Genomic DNA, 27,218 nt, shown 5'->3' with positions numbered 1-27,218 from the left:
ATTCGTATTCAGATCTAAAATAAACTTATCATATTGGGAGACGCCGCGGCTTTTAACGTATCTAAAGTGATGCAGAAATGTGTTCAGAGGGCGTCATCACTAATGTTATGGGCATAAGATCACAATCCAATGTAAGTGCTTTCATTTTCAAATAAACAAGTAATGATATTGGCCCCGATTCCTGCAGACACCTCCTAATTTTACTTTAAGTTATAAACCTGTCATTTTCTTATCCGCCAAGAAGGAAAGGGACGGATGATTGACACCTCTTAATTTTAGGAAGAATGATTAGCCGAAGCATTAGTATCATCATTTATTATCCTCTGTGGTATCGTTTTTATCCGAAAGTCCGCTTATTCAACCTGTTGGTTATTAACAAGTCCAACTTTTACAGAAGCGACTAACATATCGGGTTACCTACTTTCAGTCTAAGATTGCACGGAAGAAATTGCTGTTTATCAATAACGCAGTCTATTTGATCTTCTTTTGTCCTATTTTTTATTGTTAATACCCGACTGCGGCAAAGCAAAAGGAGAGTTATTTTTTCTTGTGTTTGTGCAATAAAGGGTTTTTGTACTGCATTGGTTAAATTTTATTGCTAGATGTCTTCTGATTACTAATGGCTTTAACCACTCCTATATTGTCCCTATTGGGGTAGCCAGGAGTACATCCATCATAAGTTAAACTAAGTACCCACATTTCAACGAACTTTCTGTTAGACCAGCTTGATAGGTGGTGAGCCGTATCGCCGTCTATAATGGTCGAGACAACTGTGTTAGTGAAACAAGTCCGGTACCGGAATTCGAACGGGCGCTCCCCGATTGGGAAGCAAGCCGTTGTACCGCAGAACCACAGTGACTTGAGTGTAAATAAAATATAGTGAAACTAAATATAGAGGGTAATTTTAAAGTTAATACCCGGCTGACGGGTAATCCGGCGCGGAGAATTGAACGTCAAACAAGCGTCGTGCGCCGGCGCAGGATACGCGACTTCTGATAATTTAATCCCTTAAGAACCTACTTATTGCAGCAAGAATTTATATCAATATTGGTATTAAAGTTTTGAAAAGGTTAATTGCTTTTCGGTAAATCTTTCCTGCGAAATTAATTGCCTACTATTTATAAAGATAGGTAGGTATTTTAAAATAACGCATAATCAATAGATACATGCCTGTAAAACCAATTGGGGTTGGCAGAACCACAGTTTACCTACCAAAAGTCATCTTGCAGTCACACTTGCTATTGATGGTATTTTTATTTTATTTTAGCGGGTTACAGCAGTAAAGTAAGGCCCAGAGGCGGAGAGTTGCCGTTCTATATGTAGTATTATTCTTTATTCTATGTATTATTATTATATTATATCTCACCTCTAAAGGGATTATTTTTTGCCCCTCTTTGATTACCCAAGAACGCAATCAACCGATCGCGATAAGTATTCCCTTCGTGCATTATGACAATGCATACATTGTAAATCTCCTCCCACGCGATTTCGCCAATCAAAACGCAAATACTTAACAATCGATTCTAAATCGCGATGCGCCGATAATCGATTAACGAGGCGAGATGCGTGGGTTTTCTACGGTATCGATTATATCGAGTTTATATCGAGAGTAAATTGAAAGATGAATGCGAAGTCGTGCATTTTAATGCGTTTTGTCGCCCAATAGGTTATAAATTATTATTTATTAGGCAAGTAGAATATAGAATAACCCAAGAAAAAATATTGCCGGAAACGAAAATACAACTTACAACTGCGGGCTTAGCACCGTAAGCACGCGACTCTTTCTCGCCGCGACAGAGATCATATGTCTCTTTCTGTGCGTACTGTGAGAGAGTGCCGGGTGACGTAGGTCGAGGCGAGAAAGAGTCGCACGCTTACGGTGCTAAGCCTGCTGGGCTTCAAATGTGACCTACATTGAAGCAATTAATCTCAACTCAACAATCAGCACAATAATGTAATTTGACATTTGCGCATATAAAAGTAAGTGCGCAAAGACAACAAAAGGCAAATTACAAATGGCGGCTGGGCAAATGAAGAGCGCTGAGGGTTCTCATCCAGAACAAAAACACAGCAGGCCTAAGGGCGCCGAGTTCAGCCCAAGCTTCAGACTTTACATATCAATTATCCTTTATCTTTCCCTTAAAAAATCATCATCTCCCTAGCATTGTCCTGTTTTTCACAGGGTCCGCTTACCTAACCTAAAGATTTGACAGGTCCGGTTTTTTTACAGAAGCAACTGCCTGTCTGACCTTCTAACCCGTAAAGAAAAACCAGCTTAATACATGTGTTAGGTCACATAGTGTCGAAAATGCATTTCTGACGATGTTTTCCTTCATCGCTGAGCACGTGATAATAATGAGGAGCTACATCGCAAGGGAGAACTCCCTTAAAAAAATATTAATGTGTATTTGACCTCGCCGCTTACGGAGTCCGAACCCCCATGTTAACATCTAAAACTATTTGAACGCGCCCTTATCGTACACGCCCCATGTTTGCGGATGGACATACAAACAGGAAATCGCTATACAATCGACTCTGACCGCGGGGTATTCTTGTTACGTCCACAAACTATGAAGTAATAACATAACTTCTTGTTCACAAGTATTAAAATATTTAAATGTGTGACTAATATCGTTTTTTAAGTGATTATAACTAACAAGTGAACCTACGTTGCGCAAATAATACATGCTTTATCTTATCTACACGTAACATAACATCGCGCCTATATCCCCGAAGGGGTAATACAGCCACTCCTTGCTACTTAGCTAGGCTTAAGAACATTTTGAATAAACATTTTTTTTAGTCTGAACTGACTTCACAATTCCACCCACTCCATTCCATCTACGGGCAACTAGACATCGGCGGGCATTTCATTCTTATGTTGTGGATGTAGGTACCACCAATCCGCACTAAAAGTTTTTTGCCTTTCTTTTTGATGCCAATCTATAATCTGTTATAATCTGGGAGTCTTCAACGCTAGAGTGAATAGGCATGAAAATTTGATTCTTCTTCTTCTTCTATCGTGTAGGTTGTGAGGTCGATTACCAACCCCATCAACTCTAACTTACATCAGTAAGTAGTAACCGGGACCAAAGGCTTAACGTGCCTTCCGAAACACGGAGGCATTTGCTAGGTAAGCGTGATTCACCCTAGACCACATCCTCACTTGCCATCAGGTGAGATTGTGGACAAAAACGATTGATTTATTATAAAAAAAATTTTTGAAGCAAGAGGCGGTTGTATTAATATTTATGTCTAACTGTATTTTTTTTTTTCAGTTTAAGTAACCACCTCTATGGTGTGTTGATATTTTGATCACAAAAGCAGACTGTTTAACTTTTCGTCGAATAAAAATATTTTGTTAGGAAAAAATATTTTCTAAATTGAAGTAATAACTTCTTTTTGTCATAAGCTTTTTTGCGTAGAGGTAGCGTGCGTAAAAAAAATAAGTATAAGTACCTATAGAAACAGACGAATTGAGAACAACCCAAATGTTAGGGTGTCCGAACGAATGTCTAACAAAATCCATTCAATGTTTGTCAAAAAGTTTTCCAAATATTGGGCCAACACGGGACCTTTGACGACCTGTCTCTGTCAACATCATTGGTCAAACATTTCATTCAGGGTATTGGTGACCGACCACGACGCTTCAATGAGAGGGGTGAAAGGGGGAACTGAGCTGTGAAGGAATTCGTTAAATGGGAATAACATTTTGGGTAAAATAGAAACCTACCGCGTTGGTACTCAGTCCTTGTTATGTACGGAACATAAGAAAAAAAATATATATATGAGAAAAATTCTAGATTATATAAAGCTTAACAGATGTTAATTACTTATATTTACTTATATGTACCTAATATTTTTCTAATTTCTAATTTTTAAGTTTGCTATGTAATTTTAATTTTACTTTTTTTAAATACTTACATTTAATTGTATCAGTTATGTACGCTGTAATTGTCATATACGTATATATTAGTCACAATAGGTACCGTAACCTTCTAAATGTAAAATGTTTTAATGTATGTGATGTGGCTGTACTTTATAAATAAATAAATAAATAAAAAGGTTGGAAAGTCGTGCATTTTATACGAGAACCTCTGTTACCGATTCAACCCCACTCTCTTTGACTACTCCTGCAAGAAGATACACTCTACTGCTTCTCAAATTCCATAGCTACTTTACCGGCAATATATATTTTATGTAATAGGCTGTTTTATCATTACTTCTCATTAGATACTATAGACTACCCAGCGAAGGAAAACAAGAGATAATTCAGGTAAAGAAGAAGATTCTGGTAAAAGCGAATTTTGGCATAGTTGTAGGGAATAATGCTGGATGGGAATGGAGCTATCGGAAGTGGGGGGTTTAGTAGTGTGAATAATCATTTCACGTATCAGGACACTTTTGGCCTTTGATGGGCTTTGCATACGAAAGTATTTTTTTGATATATTTATCGATTTTTTATTTATGTAATTGTATTTTTTTTATATTTTTGTTCGGCTAATGCCGATCATACTAAGGTTAAAGTCTCCTTGCATGTTACTCGTTATTTGACTTCTAGCCCTGGAGGTTATAACACATAAGACGACCTTTTTAATGTATTTTCGTGGAGATTCGTGCGTCGTAAAGTTTGCGGGCGAGTGATGTGCAAAGTTGAAATATAAACTATTTGAATGGAGCGCTCCTCCAATCTCTTACTTCTATCCAGTGGATTACCCAGTGGAATATATTCGTGATCTTATGTTATATAATTTCATCTACCTTATCTTGGTTAGGTTAGGTTAAATGGCTGATTCCTCGTAGTGATTGCCTGGAATAAGGCCGCAAATTCGTGCTGTTGCTAAATGTTTGTATGTTTTATTTGTGTGCAATAAACTGTATTTGATTTGATCAAATACCTCCTCTATAATAGAGACATTACATTCCTGAGTACGTTGCGACACGCGGGTCCGCTTGCTGGTATTATGTATTCCCTTCGCTGACATTTCATGTTACCAGTAGTTTTAATGTGAAACATAAATATCAGCTTTCGATTGAATATGAATGGGTGAATGTGTCTACAGCCGTTGGCGACATGGCCTTACTGTTTATGTTAGATCCGCGTTTAATTTCCTAAGACCGAGATTTCCAGACACAATAGTTAACCAACCGGGTTTGGATTAAAATCTTTTAAAAGGACATTCAGTCATAGAATAAGGAAAGAACAGCAACTATCGGCTGAGCTAGATTTACCCCCGTCGAACATAGTTTAGACTTCAATATCGTATGGTGTCAGACGTCACACACACAGATGCGCGTGTACGATAACGTCAATGTGTAGTGTCTGTGTAAAACGAGGTTGTTTGTGTGAATTGTCCGAGGATTCAGTCTTACGACTTTAAGAAAACTATTAGTGTCTCTCCCTTACTTCAAAACGAAGTTTTTTTAACCTAACCTAACCTGAACCAATGACAGGGGTACTAGATAACTTTTAACCTCCTTAAGTGTGCAAAGATAATAAACAAAAAAATATAAACATAGTGGGCGAGTATTGGGTGTAAGTAGAGGTGTATAGGGCGTTAGTGACATTGTTTTTTGACATTCTTCTATGCTGTTCTGGGAGAAAATAAAAAACATAGAACACGTTCAGCTGCTTCTCTTCCCGGGCATGTCGTAAAAGAGGGATTGTGTCCTCTAACATGATGGACTAATGTTATGGGCGATAGGCTGATCCCTTATCACCATAAGGTTCATCATATCCATCTTTGGACTTCGTATCAACAGTGGCTGCAAGTTGTCTTTGATTACTTGTGGCTCTGCCCACCCCATTAGGGATTACGGACGTAAGTTTATGTATGTATGTAGTGACATTGTAACGAATATTGAGGGGGATGATTCAGACCATCTTCTCTTCTTCTTCTATCGTGTGGGTTGTGAGGTGAATTACCAACCTTATCGCAGCCCTGGTGTCAGGGTTACTATTGAGCCGCCAAAGGCCCCTGACATGACTCATAACAACTACGTACTTACATCAGTAAGTAGTAATCGGGACCTACGGCTTAACGTGCCTTCCGAAGCACGGATCGTCTTACTTTCGGACAATTAGGTGATCAGACCGTAATGTCCTAACCAAACTAGGGACCACAAAGTAATTTTTGTGATATGTCCCCACCGGGAATCGAACCCAGGACCTCCGGATCGTGAGCCCAACGCTCAACCACTGGACCACAGAGGCCGTTCGGACATAATTCAGACCATAATTCTGAGTTCAAGTTCAAGTGGAATTCTCCGCCGCAAGATTGATGTTTTGTTTTATTTTAAATTATTTTTAATTATATATACTTTTGCAATGGAAAATTCCACTCGATATTAACTCAGAATCATGGTCTGAACCATCTCTCAAAGTTTTCGTTACGATGTCACTAACACCCTGTATACTATACAATATGCATATGCCTACCCCTTCGTGGGTGCAGGCGTGAAGACATGTTATGTTAGCCAAGTCTATTTGTGATCATTACACAAGCGTCTATTTCACACCTATATTATTTAATTTGTTAAGGCTACTGTGGCTACTTGTATGACATAAGTACATAAGTACAGCTTTACGATGACTTGTTAAAAATATTTTTACGCTTAATCCTGTTAACATTAGGATATTGGTGCTTATTCCTGTAAATACCATCTAATTTTATTTTAAGTTATATCTGTCATTTTCTTATCCCCCGAAAAGGAAAGGGACGGGTAATCGAGAAGCATAAAATTTATGGAACACACATCAATTTTAAGCCAAATCTACCGTCTAAAAATTTTACATTGGCCAATAATCCGACAGAATTAAGTTGCCAGCACACGTCAAACGGTTTGCATACCAGCGAGATACCTTTTTGATTCGCCCGGGTTATTCATTCATTTACTCATTCTTCCTAAAATTAAGAGCTGTCAATCATCCGTCCCTTTCCTTTTCGGCGGAAAAGAAAATGACAGGTATAACTTAAAGTAAAATTAGGAGGTGCCTGCAGGAATCGGGACCATTGATGGAGTTAATTTACTTTGAGTTGTTACTCCTGATATAAGTAGGTACCTACATATTAAAAAAAACGAAATGTGGTTCGTGGGGGAGACCAGGATCCCAAGTTACAGGGTCAACCTAGTTTGGGTTCCTGTCTTCTGCATGCAATCCCAATTTGAATACTATATTTGTTTGTATTGTGGTTTATAAGATTGTTTGTAGAAGAAGTAAACATTTTGTTTCTAGGATTTGTGTCCGGTTAATGGCAATAGGCAAGCCCTAATTCCATAGGACTTTAACATGGCTGTCGAGGAGAATATAATATGTAGGTATAGTGTATTATATACACCTAATTACGCCTCATGTCTGTATGCTATTGTATATTGGTCAAAATAACTATCAACAAACAAAAAATATATAACATAATGTAACATAAATAAAATCAAAAAGCAAAAAAGGAAAAAGATAGATAGGTTTGTAAAAATAACTATATTAACAGTTGACTAAGAGATATTTTTGGGTTTGAGTATCCATTCGACCACTAAACAAGCCTTGCTGACAACTGAAATATAAATTCGGTCAAAGATTATGAACGCAGACACGACAAACACCATTGAGCTGTCGCGAATACATTCTACCTGTCAAACGGTAACTTATTACATTGACAATTTATCTAGACCACAGACACAATGTAAAGTGAAACCTATAAAGTTGGAGATTAGATTTGAAATCAGAACGCCGTTGAGATATAATACGATAGTTTTTGTGTCCAGACTGTGGATTTTGCGAAATAAGGCTTGTCGTACGTTGTAACATTTTATTTATGATGTTAAATTAATTCATTTAAGTTTTTAGTTAAGTGTTAGTTGTTTTAAAATCGTTTTTAGTTTTTAGTTTTTTTTTTAGTAGCACTCGCATCACGAAGAAGCGCCATCTAGCGCATATTTTAGGAACCGATTAGTTCGATTTGTTCGTTCGTTTTTACTTCAATGTAGTAAGTTCTTTCACATTTAGGTTGCCTGGAAGAAATTACTATTTAGCAATAAGGCCGCCGATTGTGTTTCTCTTGTCACTTTTGTAATTGTTTGTAGTGTCGTGTTTATATGTGCAATAAATCGATTTTGTATTGTATTGTATGTAACTTAGTAACCGAGAAATCTAACAGATGTCGCTATTAGGCAAAGGCAATAAAACAGTAGTAAGATAATGAATATGAATTAAAGCACATAATAACGGGTTCTTACCGCGTTTAAATGGGGAAATAAGACTCCCGATATTTCGACACTGTTGCAAGTGCCATGATCACGGGATGACTGACCAGTGCACAGGGCACAGGGCACTTGCAACAGTGTCGAAATATTTAAACGCGGTAAGAACCCGTTATTATGTGCTTTAATTATGATAATAACCGCGTAAACTTAAAACAATGTATAATGAATATGAAGTCAAAGACCATAATGGCTCTAGTGTTAACCCCATGTGTCTTGATAAACCAAGCCTTGCTAACTTGCCAATTTCAAACGTTGTCATCTGAGTAAAATTAGTATTGATTTATGCGACGTCGCAATCTAGTCGGATAACGCGGCTCTCTCTGTGGATTAAGACGTATTAACTGTAACTTGAGATAGATTAACTTTGGTATGTAAAGTTATGGTATAGGTATTTGTAGACGGGATAAATCACTTGTAAATGTCGCCGCAGTTTGATTTGTTGTGCTGTTAAATGGCTTTCAGTCTAAGTTTTCAAATTCAAATTCAAAATATTTATTTCGGAAACTATATGTCGATATTAAGTCCGTATCAAGAAGCCGTGATAGCCCAGTTGGTAGAACGCTTGCCTCTCACTTTGAGGTCGCAGGTTCGAATCCAGCACGGGCCTACACCAATGATTGTCGAATATATTTTCGAATTCATGTTTGGATCATAAATGATTGTCCCACGTTCCCGAGAAACGCATTTTCGGAGCTATGTGACCTAACCTGCATTGAGCCACTTTTCCCTTTGCGGGTTGGACGGTCAGACAGGCAGTCGCTTTTGTAAAAAACTGGACCTGTCAAATCTTCAGGTTAAGTAAGCGGACTCTGTGAAAAAGATGATGATGATAAGTAACATAACATAGCATCATGTCTATGGGTTGATTATGTCTTATGTCTTATGAGGAGCTCGGTGGCGCAGCGGTAGGTAAATGCGCTCGGTATGCGATTGTTGAAGTTAAGCAACTTTTGAAAAGTTTTCATCTCGAGCTCCTCCGTGCTTCGGAAGACACGTTAAGCCGTTGGTCCCGGCTGCATTAGCAGTCGTTAATAACCATCAATCCGCACTGGGCCCGCGTGATGGTTTAAGGCCCGATCTCCCTATCCATCCATAGGGAAGGCCCGTGCCCCAGCAGTGGGGACGTTAATGAGTTGATGATGTGATGTCTTATGTGTATGTTATAATACAGGTATGAAATATTATAGGTGTTTAGCACTCAGTAACTTTCTTTATTTAGTGCTAGCGTTAAGTTAATGTTGGCATTGTGTGCGTTTATTCAATGGAAGCTATAAATCAATGTAGACCCGGCTTAAAGTTATTCAATGAACTATAAACTACTTGAAGTCCATACCGTGACTTTACCTGTGTTCCGTGGAGCGCATTAAAGCAACCTTCCCGTGACAAGTTTGATTGTATAATATGAAAAAGTAATACGATTCTGCAAGAAATCTGAAAGTATTCTCTGAGACCTGTCCCCATTTCATCCATCCCGCATTTATCGTGGTCATCACGTCCCTGATACTGTCGCCGTCGTATTGGATCAGTGATCCGAGATCCACGTGATGGGAGATTTATTTTTTTAATTGTAAAAAGGGCGACATTGTCAGGGACGTAAGGAACACGATAATAGGTCTTAGAGACAACATGTGACCCGCGAATACCCCTGAAGTTAAAAGGGAAGATTTGTCGTGCTGTGTGGTTTCGAATGCTGGGCGACAAAGGAGACGGATGAAAGAAGAGTACACGTTGCAGATATGCGAATGTTAAGATGGATGAGTGGCGCGACCAGAACGGACAAGACTAGGAATGAATGTACAGGGTGTTAGTGACATCGTAACGTAAACTTTGAGGGATGATTATTATAAAGTTAGTGATTATTTAGAAGATATGAATACATGGGATTAATTGTCTGAGAACTGATATTAGGCAGCTAAATTACTTAATTGTATAACAATATTTTATGTTTATTTCTTTTTTAAAGAACGTCTAGGGCCCTGTGCCTTCAGCTTCTTTTCCCCGGCTATACAGGTTGTGAGAAGCTGCAGTAGTTTTAGGCGGATGAGACGTTCGTTATGTAAAAATTGACGATTCAAAGTGTAACTACCTACTGAATAAAGATATTTTTGAAATTTGAAATTCAGACCATGATTCAGAGTTGATATCAAGTGGAATTTTCCACGGCAGCCGTCGACAGGAGGCGACGACTGAAGTAGCCTCTGCCGTTCACAACTTGCAGTTCGTCTTTAAGAACCCTAAATTGGTAACGATTAAAACCAACAGAAACGTATTGTTATTATTTTGGCGTCATATCTCAAATCACATTATCATTTCAACAATAAAACTGAACAGAAAGAATTTACAATTGGCTTCCTCCAAAATTTTCCGTCGATATATATCTAAATTATTTAATATTACCTAGTAAAACCCAGCGTTTCAGACGTTCTGATAAAGATATTGTCGATTTATTGTTACACATTCAAAATAACTCTGATAGCAAAAATATTCAATGATAAATTGATATAAATACTTAATCTTTATTGGTATTTGTAATATTACAAGTTTATTGATAATCGGGAAACACCCATAGGTATGCACAGGTATCAGCCAATAATATTTATACGGTCATGATAAATATGCATGACTTGTCATTATTTATTTTTTTGGTGCATCTGGACTCTCTCTCTCTCCATTTAAGAGCTGCGCTCTTGTCGGTGGAGTAACCGCCATTCCTCTCTTCTTCCCGCCAAAACCTTCACCTCCCGATACGACACGACCTGCACCTTCTCTTTTATTTGTTTCCTAAATGTTATCCTAGGTCTACCCCTTCCTCTCTTCCCTTCAATTTTTCCTTCTATAATGTTTGTTATAAATGAATCGTGTCGTATCAGGTGGCCAATCATATTTCCTCTCCCGTTCTCTATAGTCTTCAATATGGTTCTCTTTTCTTCAACTCTTTCCAGCACTTTTTCATTTGATACCATTTCAGTCCAGCTTATACCCTCCATCCTTCGCCAACACCACATCTCAAACGCTTCCAACCTTTCTCTGTCTCTCTGTGTCATAGTCCACGTTTCACTTCCATAGAGTGCAATGCTCCAAATATATGATTTAATAAACACATACATACATACATAAACTCACGCCTATTTCCCACCGGGGTAAGCAGAGACTATAGAATTCCATTTGCTTCGATCCTGACACACTTCTCTTGCTTCCTCCACATTCATCAATCGCTTCATACACGCACGCCGGTTCAGAGTAGATCGTATTGATTTAATAAACCCTTTCCTTATTTTTAATGATATGTTTTTGGCATCTGGACTAGTCTACTTTATTTTATGTGTAATATTACTGAGAAAGCACCTTTTCTTTTTTAAAACAAGATTGAATGTTTAACAATTTTGGAGTAAGAGCGAACAAATAAACGAAAGAGCTTTTGTGCTTTTTTAACTTTTTTAGGAATTGCCAAAAAATCTAATGAAAAAAGTAAACAGACATCAATCCACGAATGAATGATTATCACGTGCTCGGCGGTGAAGGAACAAAATTATAATCTCAAAGATAAAAATTAAAAAATAATAAATATGTCCAGTTGCATCTACAGGGGGGGTTAAAATGGCCAAATCGAAGCAATCCATCTAAGAAAGCAATATTGCAATTTGACATTTGCGCATATAAAAGTGCGCAATACAAACAAATATGCTTCGATGTGGCCGTTTTAACCCCCCAGTTCTCTGTTCATCTGTTTATCCCATTTGACCTTACTAGGTCAGTTATCTTGATCGTGAACCTCAACCTGGCAGATTAAGGTCACACTAGTTCAGGACCTAATTGATTCCAGTTTTCACCAGTTATGCCAACAAAGGTAGACTAAACAGATTGCGATAGGTATGTCGCAGGTCGTCTTGGTTATGTTAGTCGATCTTCTTCTATCGTGTGGGTTGTGAGGTGGATTACCAACCCCATCAACCCTGGTGTCAGGGTTACTATTGAGCCGCCAAAGACCCCTGACATGGCTCATGTAACGACTACTAACTACTACTACATAAGTAAGTAGTAACCGAAGCCAACGGCTTCACGTGCCTTCCGAAGCACGGAATGTTTGTCGATAGGACATTATTATATTAACTACAAAGTAACCAGTGATAGCCCTTTTCGGAGAACGCGTGACTTACATTATAGTGTCCCGGGTTCGAATCTCGTCTCTGGCTTTAAACTACTGAATTCGACGTTATGACTTGAATTCATGTTTGAATCATAGATAATTGATATCACGTGCTTTCCAGGATTTGTGCCCGGTTAATAAAAAAATATATAATTAATAAACAAAAATTTTTCATGATCTGGAGGTCCGGGATCGATTCCCGATGGGGACATTGTCGAAATCACATTGTGAGACTGTCTTTGTTTGGTAAGGACTTTTCCCTGGAGAGCGGTCGCCACCTTCAAGCGGCCGCCAAGGAAGCGGCGGAGAGGGAACGGGAAGACTCTGTCGACTCGCTCCCGATTCGCCGCAGGCGACCGGGAAGGCGGCGACGGGCGTACTTAGTCGCAATCGACCGAGCGCCGCCTTGACGGGGACCTGTGGACGGTGGTCGGGGGACCGCCGTCCACAACATAGGTCCCGTGCTGTCGGGCTCCCCAAGTGTTCCGGGCAGCCCTCGGCGGAGGGGGAGGCGCTTGACGCGCTCCCATGGGCGCTGGGCCCCAAAGGGCATCCGCCGGCGGGGACGCGGTTGTGTGCAATTGCGTTCCCGTATCCCCGCCACACGGCGGCAAGGACACCGTTGGGTTTTAGTGGGTATACCGGGTGGCGACACCCGGGTAGTCCCACATAATTGGTATGCATAACGCATTTCCCAACGTTAAAAAAAGGTAAGGACTTTTCAAGCTTGAATCACCTGATTGTCCGGAAAAGTAAGATGATTCCGTGCTTCGGAGGGCACGTTAAGCCGTTGGTCCCGGCTATTAGCCGTAAAACACCTTCACCAACCTGCATTCGAGCAGCGTGGTGGAAGTATGCTCCATACCGCCTCCGGTTGATTGAGGGGAGGCCTGTGCCTAGCAGTGGGACGTATATAGGCTGTTTATGTTATGTTATGTATGTAATTATTTAATAAGTTATTATTATTATTAATACCAATAGGCTCACCCCTAGGACTTAAACAAAGCTAGCCAGGAGTGAGTGTATATTAGTATTATTATACATCTCTGCCTACCCTTTCGGGAATACAGGCTTGTGGTGGTATTTTTATTTTTTTAAAGAACGTCTAGGGCCCTGTGCCCAGGTTTTTCTTGCAGCTTCTTTTCCCCGGCTATACAGGTTGTGAGAAGCTGCAGTAGTTTTAGGCGGATGAGACGTTCGTTATGTAAAAATTTACGATTCAAAGTGTAACTATGTTACCTACTGAATAAAGACATTTTTGAATTTGAATTTGCATTTGTGGCTGTTATGTTATGTAATTAACAGCGTAAAGTGTCGTAAACTCATGATCGCTCTGATTACTTGTGGCTCTACCCACCCCACTACGGCGTGAGTTTCATATTTAGCAAGGTATACCCCGGAAGTACCGCTATTACTATGAACAATTTTCTTTGCGGTTGCATTTGAGAATGGAATTGCAATAGCTGTCAAAGCAGGTGTTATAAATGCATTTTGTTATGTTTTATAAACATTCTCGTTTCGATATGAGAACCTGATAAAGTTTATAGTTAGACGACATAGAGCGTGCGAACAGCTTAACGTTTCAATAAGGGATTTTGCAATCGACGTTCCCCAAACACACGATAGATGGCGTTGTTCACTTTTAACGTGATAATCACCTTATTTTCTCATTGCTGGGGCACATAATTATTTAAAAATATAATGTAATGGCAGAAGCATAATATTATAATTATTATTATAAAACTAATTACTGTTGGTTGATATTTGGAGGAGCTCGGTGGCGCAGAGGTAAACGCGCTTGAAGTTAAGCAACCTTCGCAAAGGCCGGTCATAGAATGGGTGACCACAAAAAAATTCTTCGGCAGGCACGTTAAGCCGTTGGTCCCGGCTGCATTAGCAGTCGTTAATAACCATCAATCCGCACTGGGCCCGCGTGATGGTTTTAGGCCCGATCTTATCCATCCTTAGGGAAGGCCCGTGCCCCAGCAGTGGGGACGTTAATGGGCTGATGATGATGATATTTGGATCGTATTATGTATAGAATGATGTTGCTACCTATCTTGCTTCTCTTTATTTTGATCAGAATAATAATTGGTGGAAGTTTTAATTGTACCTTGGTGTAATAAAAATGTCTGTTATGCATGAAATTATAAGTTTAACACATACATACATACATAAACTCACGCCCGTGATCCCTAATGGGGTGGGCAGAGCCACAAGTAATCAAAGACAACTTGCAGCCACTGTTGAAACGATGTCGTAAGCTGGATATCATGAACCTTATGGCGATAAGGGATCAGCCTATCGCCCATAACATTAGTCCGTCCATCATATTAGAGGACACAATCCCTCTGTCGGTTTTTACGATTTTTTTATTTGAAATAACACAGGTGGTGGGTTCGCTCATACAATGGCCCTTGAAAGGACATTCACATACACATACATACAGAAACTCACGCCTGGAAACGCTAATGAGGTGGGCAGAGCCACATATAATCAAAGACAACTTGCAGCCACTGTTGATACGATGTCGTAAGCTGGATATGATGAACCTTATGGTGACAAGGGATCAACTTATCGCCCATAAAATTAATCCATCGTGTTAGAAATGACACAATCTCTCTGTCGGATTTTACGACATGTCCGGGAAGACAAGCAGCAGTGTTCTATGTTTTTTATTCGCTTCCAGTCCAGTATAGGAACAACGTACTTAATTCGAAAGTCATTATAATCCTAAAAAAAAATATATAAAAAAAAATAAAAAAGAAAGAAAATTAAAATCTAAAACCTAAACTAAACACTAACTTAAATTTAAGTCAAAGTAGGAACATTCCTATTCGTTCTAGCTTTTCAACTGTAATTAAATATTGCGTACTACTCGTATGTTCTTCCCTGAAAATTACTTTAAATTCTAAATACGTCCCTTTAATAGAGTTAGTTACAAGAACTGCTGATTTATTTTTAAACTGCATATTTGAAATTGGAATGTAACTAAAATTACAAGTCCTATTGTAATATTTTAGAATTTATTTATTTTTTGTTTAATTAAGTGACGAAGTTATATGTTTCTGATTATGTGACAATTGTATTTTTAATTTAAATACGTTAACAGTTTTCTTAACTTAAAATATTACAAATGGACTAAAAATAAATATAAATCTTAAAAGAGATAACCAAATAAAAATAAAAAAATATTTAAAAATAGTAATGTTAAAATCTTGTTAACTCCGTCACATGTAATCGATTACCTACACGTAATACGTAACGTGGACTATAATCGATTAACTACTAATCGGTCTAATTGCCTCTCCGATTTGCTCTTATCGGACCTGTGAGCCGACAACAAATACATTGACCTTTGCCGTCGTGAAAAAATATACTTATATCTATTCATTGAGAGTATTTTTATTTATTTTTTGGTAAAATTAAAATGACGACTGCATTTATTTCGTTTTTTTTTAGAGTTCAGCTTTAAAAATAAATATTAGGTATTTTTGTTTTTTTCTTGTTTCGTTTTTCTTTTGGTAAAACCGACGAAGGCATTTTATGGCTATAGGCTTGAGTTGCGCATTCAAAAAGTAGGTGGGTACCGACTTTCGTTCATAATAGGCACTTAAAGCTTTCCTACTTAAATGAAACCACTGATTACCTATTTAAGAGCTTTATTTTCTGCCACTGTTGTTGTTTCTCGCAAATTTTACAGCTTTTTAAGCTGCATAACGCCGTTAAACTTCAACAGTCTACAAAAACTCTACTTGAAACCATGCACATGTTCCAAATACTTTTAGTACCCATCCGTTCCAAGTAATTAAGATAAAATTCTAGAATAAATAATTAAGTAATAAAATTAAAATTCATAAATTAGAATTTAAATGTCAGCTCGTCATGAGTTCGAAACAAGTTGTCACAGATTAAGTAAAAATCAATCAACTCACCATATTAATTGCCATGAGCAAAAATAAATTTGTCCAAGGACTTGAATAAATCATACATAAAATTTGAGGTCAACACTTCCGTTCATTTGAAAATTATAGACGAACCACTGTGCAACTTTGTACATAACACCACTTCAACATTTTTAATAAAAAATAAACTTTCACGCAACTTTTTGCTGAATTGTCTCATCACTATTTAAAAAGAAATTGTTTAAAAAGTATTTTTCAAACTCAAAAGTTATTTCTGTTCCATTTTCGATTTACGAAGCCCGCGCGGCACTGAACTTGTGCGGTTCAGCGATTGGTCGGAACTTTTTTTCACAGACGACTAGTGGAGGCAACGGCGTGAGGCGAACTGCCGCAAGGAGCGGACTCGGGCGGAATAATGTAGATTGTAGACATTTTGATGGACCACTTTAGTGGAATGCCGCGCCGCCGTCGGGTTTTCGCTCATCGTCGTCTGATAAAACTGATTTTGTTATTGGAAAATATCTGAATCACTGTGAGGCGATTTGCAAAGGGAAGTAAAAGCTTAAAAACTTCCGGAACAGGATTTATTTAATATTTGAGTAATTTATGACAAAATAACGTAATAAAAATATTTATTTTTGTTCTTAATCCAAAGTACAATCGGCAGACGCTTTTGACGGTTTTAGTATAAATTAAATTAAATGACAGAGATAAATCTACACTTTAGTAATTTATCGAAAAATTAAGTCTAAGTAACAGTGAGTCCATTTTAATTTTAATTCAGGTAGGCGGGTGTCTTTCTAATATAATTTACAACAAAATGAAATATATTTTATTTTAACAAAATTATTTATTTTACATTTAAATTCTTTGTGTGCCATCATCATGATTCACGAAGCATTTGTTGCGTCAGTAGATTACATTATTATAATAAATTGTTATTATTGCTTGAAATATTTATAATTTAGATAAAAATACTTCGCTATTTGTACCTACTTACATATAATCTTTTGACGTTTTTAAATACTTATTATAGTAATATGAACGTTTAGGCATAACTGTTGGATCTAGAAAGTTGAATATTTGTTACAAACTTTGGGGATTTAAGGATTTTTGGATATTCTACCCCTAAATCGGCAAAAAAATCCTCGCGTTAGTCGCGGATAACACCTAGTACTATATATCTACTTATATCGTATTCTATAATTTGTGACTGAATGACATTTAGTATTTTGTTCTTAAAAATCGGAGTATTGGAAGGCCCACCCGTCACCCGGTAGGTAACTAAGTATCAGAGTAAGGAAGAATCTTCTCAATAGTCAGATAGCGCCGTTCGTAGGAGTTGAATCAAGCTCGTTTCTATCTCGTATTGGTGCCGGGCGCAGTGTCCTTTCTATACCTAACTTAGTACTAATGTTTATTCTGTGACATAACTATGTGCAATATTGTTGCACTGTATAAACGTTCTATTTTCTTCCTATAAGCCTATTTATTGACGACGTCCATCACCGTTACGACCAACATTTTATATTTTAGTATTAATTTTCTGTTATTTTAACGTTTCTGTTAATAAAAAGTTTATTTTTTTCCTACTGTTTTAGTATTGTTACTGTGGCGTTCTATACTAATAAATATATTTTTTTTCTTTATAAGTCCAAGTGATCTTTCCACGTCCATACATTTTTTTTGTTAATTATAAGATATTACATAATATTTTGTGGGTTATTTATTACTTTTTAATTAATAAGTTGACTCCCTAATGGATACGTTAAAACGATATAAGTAAATAGACAAATTAATTAAGATCGGATCTAGAAAATGTATAAGTATGTTTCTTATCAATATTAGTTAAAATTCTTTAACATTGCGAATACCATAACATTACGCTAATAGCTACTACCGTTTTTTTAAGTGCAACAGCTACACTTATTTAGTAATTGATGTGCAATATATTTCGTTTCAATAAATAAATTAGTAATTGTAGTATTTAATCAATCAACTTAAATAAAAAACTTTCGTTCATCTATAAAAATACCCGTAAGAGACTCGCAAAAAGTTCTTAACTACCTCTAAATTAGAAATCAGAATTCAACGTAATTTATCACGGATAAAGGTCAATTTAACATTTATGAATCTACGTCACTTCGAAAGGTATTATGGCTGAGGAGAAGAAATGACAAAAAACTGCAACAGCAACAAATCTTTTAAATCAATGTTTTAATACCAGGCATTTTTTATCATTTAGGTAATCATTAATCTTATTGTAAGTTTTTTTACATAAAGTAAGCTTCACATGAGTTTTAAATTTATTTTCTGACAAATTCAAAATATTACTTAGTTTTTTTATTCTTAAAACGTATAAATAACTCCAAAAAAGATGAATTTAATTTATTTAGTCTAAGAATTTTGAATAGCAATTTTATTTTTATTCCTTGTATTGTAATAAGGTTTTTAAAACTAAATCTATCAATGAATATTGGTAGACATTGCGACGACAATTTAAGCTATAACGAGCTCTTACATTCCTAACATTCAGACGTACTTACATTAATTAGCCAGAACTGCCAAATTACACAACGAAAACCTGTATTTTAATACCAACTTCCATTAATTTCTGGAGGTTGAAATGGTCTAATTAATTTTAGTTCTAATTAAAAGTGTTACCATATTAATGAGATCTAGTTCTATTTTATTTACAAATTATGTGGCAACATTGGTTATGAATGAAATAGTTCTATTTGCGTATTAATTGATAGTGCGTGTTCTTTGGCACGTATAAAATAAGTACTTACAGTATAGTAATAAAAAAAAATGTCACCGGTTCGAATCCCGGGCCGAGCTCTAAACCACTGAAATCGACTTTATAAGTTTGAGTTCATGTTTAGATCATAGACAACTAATATCACGTGGTTTCCAGGTATTGTGCACGGTTATTGGAAATAGGCTCGCCACTTATTACATAGGACTTAAACACGACGAGGAATGGGCTGTGGGTGTTCATACTATGTACCTCTGCCTACCCCTTTGGGGATACAAGCGTGATGCTATGTTATTATATGAAATGGTATATTTAGAACATTTCCGGTGGTTCGATTTTGGGCTACATCTCTCTTATACAATCTTCTTAAAGAACATTCTGAGTCCGTGTTTGTGCCCATTGCCAGTTTCCGTCTTTTGAAAATATAATGTCAACTCAGAATAATAGACTGATCCTCTAAAGTTTTCATTACGGTGTCACTAGCACCTTGATACATAGATACTTACCGCGAGCAGAGTGGGCAGGGCGCTTGCCATGCGCATAGTGTGCGCGCAGGGGTAGCGCGAGCGCGCCTATGTGACGGAGGCGGCGGGCGGACGGGCGCGCGCGAGCCGCATCCGGCCGCCCTCCCGGCCTCTACCACCGTGCCACCCACATTGCGCACCTGGGGGAGAAATATAAATATAAAATAAATTCACAAGATATAAAATTAATATAAACTAAATTAAAGTAGGTAGATCTATTAAAAAATATATTTTATTATTTAAATTAAATAAATAAATAAGATATTCCATATTTGTAGGTTTATTAATGAAAGTAATATAATAATAACTGTAATATCTTGTAACACGCAACATTTACAAATAAATATTTTTGTATATGTGTGTCGTAGATTTTACCTGAATAAACTTTTTTATTATTATTATTATTGTATGTCTTTTTCATATCTCGGGCCTATGGAGGCCCGGACTTTATTATTATTATTTGTATTTTTGTAAGTATTTTAAATCGTTAACAAAAAATAAAAAATATTACTTTATAAGATTGTCATCGATGCAAAATTACATCAGATAACATTAATATATTGTATTTAATATAAGTACTTACACAATAATATGAAAACCATAAAAATTATATAAATAAGTAGGTAGTCATATTTTTTATGCTTTTTTGTGAAATCGAATGTCAAAATTTTATTTTATTTGACTTCTTCATTTCTACACTATGGAACGTGTTGATGAACTTGATGAGAAGAAGAATATAGGCAGTATGAATTATGCCAACGAAATTATGTGACGCTTCAATAGTTACTTTCCTATTGGGCATTGGGGATAGGGGTGCACATGCACATGCGCAGAGGTAAGTTAGCCGCCATATTTGTATCATAAACAGCTATCTTCCCCAATTTTCCACGCCCCTTGCCTTTATTCTATTCGACACTGTAGGCGCGCCTTCATTAACTGCTATGTACGCATGCGTAAGATGAGGCATTTATGAGAACAAAGGTCAAATAGCAATACTTTTAAGTATTTTGTTCGCTAATACGTTTGCTAGTGGCGCCACTATAGTGTCCTATTAAAGGGAAGAGTCCGTATGAAACTGCGCTTGAATGAATATATTCAATGTATACTAACTCAAACATTATCAAAAATCCCCCCCACTGGATACTCGTGTTACAATAACATAGACATGAATATTTATTGCACTAGCCCGTGCTCCAATGCATATTCTTTCACCCTAAGGTTGCCTGGCAGAAATTGCTGTTTAGCAATAAGACCGCCTATTGTGCTTATGTTTTTATTCGTATGTTTATATATTATGTCGTTGTGCAATAAACCATTATTGATTGATTGATTGATTTATTTCGGGTTCCATATAAAGTTGGTAATAGTGAACTTATATCCCCCCGATACTGACCCCGCCGGCATGGTCGACGATTTCCCTTAATCAGCGCTTATCGCTACCGACCCGCTAGGGTCGATTAATTCTTTCAAATATTTTTCCTCTCAGACGACGCCCGGAACCGAGGTTCGCGCCCAACTGGGCACCCTCAGGCCTGTTGTCTTAAACGTTGTACCAGGTGAGAGCTTTCAGCGCCTCCAAGCGCGGCCAAGCAGTTAATGCCATCTGCGGCAAATCTACAATAAGTCACGTCAAAAAAAAAAAACTTATAAAATTAAAATTAATTACAATTTAAGTAGTAATAAATGAATTGTGTCTTTCGCACGGTGGACGCGGATCCAACGTGCGCAATGACGTCACGTCAAAAAAACACGAATATAAAACACGTGTAAACAAAAGGCAATAAGTATTACACAATGTGTAGGAATGAGGAAAATTCCACATTCATATCGACATTCGCATATCTATAAATGCATTTTATGTGTAAAATATTGATACGATTATGATATCACTGGCGCCTAATTCATAAAAATGAATGAGAATTCCTTTTTACCGACTTCAAAAAAGGAGGAGGTTCTCAATTCGACCGTATATTTTTTTTTTTTTTTTTTTTTTTTTTTTTTTTTTTATGTTTGTTCGGGCATATCTTCGTCGTATATGAACCGATTTTGATAATTCTTTTTTTGTTTGAAAGGAGATATACCCAAGGGGGTCCCATGTCAAGGAAGTCAGGATCTGATGATGGAAGACCAGAGAAATCGAGGGGAATTTTCAAAAATCGTAGGAGCGACTAGTGCGTTTGTAAAGTCATATTGATCGGATCGATCTTTAGGCTTCGGGAAAACTTCCCGGCCTTCGAAAACTGGTCAGCATCAGGGAGATACCCTATGGCCTGGCAAAACTATACAACCTGGAGCAATTTTTCTTTCACGAAACGTATTTAAATCTTGATCAAATCCAATCGCCGGTGCAAAAAAACAAAATGGCGGAAAAAAAAGATGGCCGCCATACAAAATTTTGTCGATTTTGGAAGAAGCCCGTTTGGGTAAAAATAATGTATGGGGCGCTTACTCAAAACGTCATGTAGAGTACGGAAATACTTTCTGATCACCAAAAACTGCTCCGCATCAGAGAGATACTCTACGGCCTGGCAAAACTATCGCACGTGAACCAATATTTCTTTCAGAGCACTTATTTAAATCTTGGTCAAATTCCATAGCGCGTAAAAAAAAAACAAAATGGCGGAAAAACAAGATGGCCGCCAATTTTGTTTTTTCAGAAAATGTCTCGGGATATAAAATATATATCGGGGTTGTGGTCGGATCGTCATGTTAAGTATGGAAATACTTCCCGATTTTTGAAAACTGCTCCGCATCAGGGTGACACCCTACGGCCTGGCGAAACTATCACACCTGAACCAATTTTTCTTTCACGAAACCTATTTAAATGTTGGTCGAATTTAATGGCCGGTGAAAAAAATACAAAATAGCGAAAAAACAAGATGGCCGCCATACAAAATTTTGTTTTTCCAGAAAATGTCTTGGGGGTAAAAATGATGTATAGGCGTGTGATCGGAACGTCATCTTTGAAAACTGCTCCCAATCAGGGAGACATCCTACGGCCTGGCAAACCTATTGCACCTGGATTTTGTTTGTTTCCACGACACCCATTTAAATCTTGGTCAAATTCTGTCGCCGGTGAAAAAGAACAAAGTGGCGGAAAAACAAGATGGCCGCCATACGAAGAGGGACAGTTTCGAATAAACAGGACACGCGAGCTGCTTTAGCAGCGAGCGAACCACGCGAAATCTACTGTATCTATATGTATGCGTGAGTGTGTATGATAGCAGCTTCCACTGACAACCACATGTGTGTATGTACACATACACATGTGTGTGTGTGTGTGCGTGTGTGTGCGCGCGTGTGTGTGCGCGCGTGTGTGTGTGTGTGTGTGTGTGTGTGTGTGTGTGCGTGTGTGCGAGCGAACCACGCGAAATCTACTGTATCTATATGTATGCGTGAGTGTGTATGATAGCAGCTTCCACTGACAACCACATGTGTGTATGTACACATACACATGTGTGTGTGTGTGTGCGTGTGTGTGCGCGCGTGTGTGTGTGTGTGTGTGTGTGTGTGTGTGTGTGTGTGTGTGTGTGTGTGTGTGTGTGCGAGCGAACCACGCGAAATCTACTGTATCTATATGTATGCGTGAGTGTGTATGATAGCAGCTTCCACTGACAACCACATGTGTGTATGTACACATACACATGTGTGTGTGTGTGTGTGCGTGTGTGTGCGCGCGTGTGTGTGTGTGTGTGTGTGTGTGTGTGTGCGTGTGTCTGTGTGTGTGCGTGTGTACGTGCGCGTGTGCTCGTGTGCGTTAGCGCGTGTGTGAGTGTGTGTGTGTAAACATGTTCATCAATAATAATTGTGATCACTACTAATAATATATTATATTATTATATATGAATATAAATCAGAAAATCTGTCTGTCTGCATCCTTGCTCGGTCTAACCATCACTTAAAATCGTAAAATAAAATAAAATTTTTAACAAAAAAAAACCGACTTCAAACGCAAAACTAAAAAGCAATAAATAAATTTACTTCGCACAAAGTAATTAGTACGTATTTTCAATTAGTTAATTATTTTATAATTCTGAAGTCGGTGCCAAGTAAATGCTACAACAACCCTACTACAATATCAAATTACTATGTACACACAATATTGTTTAATACCTATATCAAAGCAATTACAAAACAATGTCAAACAAAAAATTACAAAACAATCAGTATTGAAAAATATATGAATCGGTACTTCGTTGTAGCATTTCCTTGGCACCGGCTTCAGAATTATAAAATAATTAACTAATTGAAAATACGTACTAATTACTTTGTGCGAAGTAAATTTATTTATTGCTTTTTAGTTTTGCGTTTGAAGTCGGTTTTTTTTTGTTAAAAATTTTATTTTATAACGAAAATGCTTCGTCATAGGTTAAAGTCTTCTTCTTATCGTGTGGATTTTGAAGTGGAATACCAGCGTCATCAATTCTGGTATCAGGGTTATTATTGAGCAGCCAAAGGCCCCTGACCTGACATACTTAGGTACAGTTATCAGTAAGTGGTAACCGGGACCAACGGCTTAATGTGCCTTCCGAATCACGGATCATCTTACTTTTCAGACAATCAGGTGATCAGCCTGTAATGTCCTAACCAAACTAGGGATCATAAAGTGTTTTTAGGGCTCCATATTTTAGGGATCCTTAGTGAAGATTATCATTGAAATATAATTATTTTATTCTTTTTTCTTTCTTGTCGTTCCCTCATTGCTGAAGATCGTGATTATAATGTAATCTTGGGTTCGGTCCTGTGTCATATATAGCTTTTTGTATAGATGAAAGTTTCAGGGCGCGTTGGCGCTTCTGCACTGTAATGTCGTGAAATGTAAATTAATAAATAGGTGCTGCTTGACCTGGTCCAACCATCTAATTGGTGCTCTTCCTCTAGCACGCTTACCCTCAATCTGGCCCAGAATAATGGTGTTACTCTAGACAGGGCAATGGGGATCGAATTATGTGCTCATAGAAACTCAGGACTCTTTCCTTGCATGTGGTAATTTACATTACTAATATTTAAAAAATTAACAGCCTCTCTAGTAAAGTGGTTAGTCTTAGGGTCACGATCTGGAGGTCCCGGGCTCGAATCCCGATGGGGACATTGTCGAAATCACTTTGTGAGACTGTCCTTTGTTTGGTAAGGACTTTGCAGGCTCGAATCACCTGATTGATTACATTATATAACATACATAAATAGCCTATATACGTCCTACTGCTGGGCACAGGCCTCCCCTCAATCTACCGGAGGGGGTATGGCGCATACTCCACCACGCTGCTCCACTGCGGGTTGGTGGAGGTGTTTTTACGGCTAATAACCGGGACCAACGGCTTAACTAGAACTTAACCTGATTGATTGAAATAGTAAAATGATTTCTTTAGAGGGCACGTGAAGCCGTTGGTGTCGGCTATTAGCCGTAAAAACACCTCCACCAACCCGCAGTGGAGCAGCGTGGTGGACTATGCTCCATACCCCTCCTCCTGCGTGATTGAGGGGAGGCCTGTCAACCATGAGATTAGTATGTGGAGTTCTGTGGTCCCATGGGGAAATAGGCGTGATCGTATGTATGCATGAATACGGAACCTTCAAAACTTAACCCTGCACTGATGACGTTACACTCAACTGTCAGTTCACACCTCCTCTGACGTCATCAAAGTCGCAATCTCCTAATCAGCTTGTACCATTGGCGCCTTTTATCAGTGCTAAAATTCTTGCGCTGTGACTCATACGATAATCGTAATATCATAATCCTCACTATAGGTAAGTATTGGGAAAATTAAATAAGTTAATCGATATAATATGCTCATATTTATTTGCGCTTGCGAGTAGACCCTGCTATATTGCGCGTGGGTCATCATTAATGTAAGAGCTAGACCCTTGTCGGTGTAGCATTCTCCATGCTACTTTTTAGAAAATAATATGGCAGTGGTTTCCGTCTTGCCTTCTTGCTTTGCGTTTTGCGCTTGCAAGTACATAGATCCTGCTATATTGCGCGTGGGTCATCATTAATGTAAGAGCCAGACCCTTGTCGGTGTAGCATTCTCTATGCTACTTTTTAGGGAAGAATATGGCAGTGGTTTCCGTCTTGCCTTCTTGCTTTGCGTTCTTGAGCACGGATAGGTAAACAAAAAAATAAAATTCATTCAGATGTTTTTCATCATGGGAGTCTAAAATGGTCATATTAAAGCAATTAATCTAAAAAGCCGTATCAATTGCTGTCATTTTTTACATTACGCATGTACTTTTAGGTATAATGAGCTAATGGCCCCGATTCCTGCAGACACCTCCTAATTTTACTTTAAGTTATACCTGTCATTTTCTAATCCGCCGTAAAGGAAAGAGACGGATGATTGACAGCTCTTAATTTTAGGAAAAATGAGTAAATGAATGAATAACCCGGGCGAATTAAAAAGGTATCTCGCTGGTATGCAAACCGTTTGACGTGTGCTGTCAACATAATTCTGTTGGGTTATTGGCCAATGTAAAATTTTTAGACGGTTGTTTTAGATTAGTGCTTAAAATTGACGTGTGTTACATAAATTTTATGCTTGTCGATTACCCGTCCCTTTCCTTTTCGGCGGATAAGAAAATGACAGATATAACTTAAAATAAAATTAGATGGTGTTTACAGGAATTAGCACCATTGTCAAATCAGAATATTGCTTTTTAGATGAATTGCTTAAATGGGTCTTTTTAGACTTCCTTGGCTTATCATAAAAGTCTATTCAAGAATTGTGTCTTTTCCAACATGATGGACTATCTATGTATATGGGATTGTATACGGTTCATCATCATCCATCTGAGGAGTTGAGAAAAAATAATAAAAATAATAATATTACAAAAAAAACAAAAATTGTAGTGTCTTTCCTTATTATTTTCAGTTTCATACTTTTGCGACGGAAAATTCCCCTTGATATCAACTCAGAATCATGTTCATGTTTTCGTTACGATGTCACTAACACCCTGAATAGGGCAATAACTATTGACATATATAAACAAAAAATAATAATGCTTTCAATATATTTACTTACATAGAGAGAGTTTCCTTAATTTTTGTTTTTTATTCGAACACATTATCGTCATAATCATTACTAATGATATAAGACGTAATCATTTAACAATTGCAAGTATTATAGTCAACGTAATAGGAAAACCCAATGACACGGTACTTCGATACCTACAAGTGTTACAAAAGGTAGCAGTTGTTCTCCAAAAGTAACATCACAGTGATACTGACGAGTTGATGTAGTAAGTGTGAACTGATATTGAAAGGAAGTCAATATTAAAGGCATAAAAATTAATCAATAGCTGGAATCGATACTCGTTTATAGATTATGATGTAAGATGGTGCAGTAAATGGCAATATATCGTAGTAACATAGTTTTTAACAACGTCTAAGGCCCTGTGCCGAGATTTTTGTTGTAGTTAGTTATCTTCGGTTATTCAGGTTTAAAAGTTGCAGTAAATTTGAGCGAATGAGACGTTTAAAGTGTAACTATGTTACCCACTGAACAAAGATATTTTTAAGGTGATGATGATGATGATGATACTGGAAATAGTATTAAAGTCACCTATAGACGATGAAGAATTTCAGTCCTTGGCAGAATTTTAAGAATCAAAATAAAAAGTCGAGA

General features: G+C 37.5%; 1 protein-coding gene across 4 annotated transcripts in view; it reads right to left on the bottom strand.

Moving 5' to 3' along the window:
• Positions 1-27,218, bottom strand: part of LOC126370736 (uncharacterized) — a 303,349-nt gene that overhangs the window by 11,157 nt on the left and 264,974 nt on the right. For 3 of the 4 annotated variants that reach the window (XM_050015768.1, XM_050015769.1, XM_050015770.1), the window contains one exon: positions 19,579-19,736. In XM_050015768.1, coding sequence (XP_049871725.1) covers positions 19,579-19,614 — 36 coding nt within the window. In that variant the 5' untranslated portion in view covers positions 19,615-19,736. Of the gene's footprint in view, positions 1-16,344; positions 16,690-19,578; positions 19,737-27,218 lie in introns of those variants that run through there. The other variant, XM_050015767.1, reaches the window with a different exon arrangement.

Source organism: Pectinophora gossypiella, chromosome 11, assembly GCF_024362695.1.
Source record: "Pectinophora gossypiella chromosome 11, ilPecGoss1.1, whole genome shotgun sequence".
Taxonomy (NCBI): Eukaryota; Metazoa; Arthropoda; class Insecta; order Lepidoptera; family Gelechiidae; genus Pectinophora; species Pectinophora gossypiella.
The sequence above is the reverse complement of the archived record's forward strand: the minus strand, read 5'-3'. Positions and strand labels throughout refer to the sequence as shown.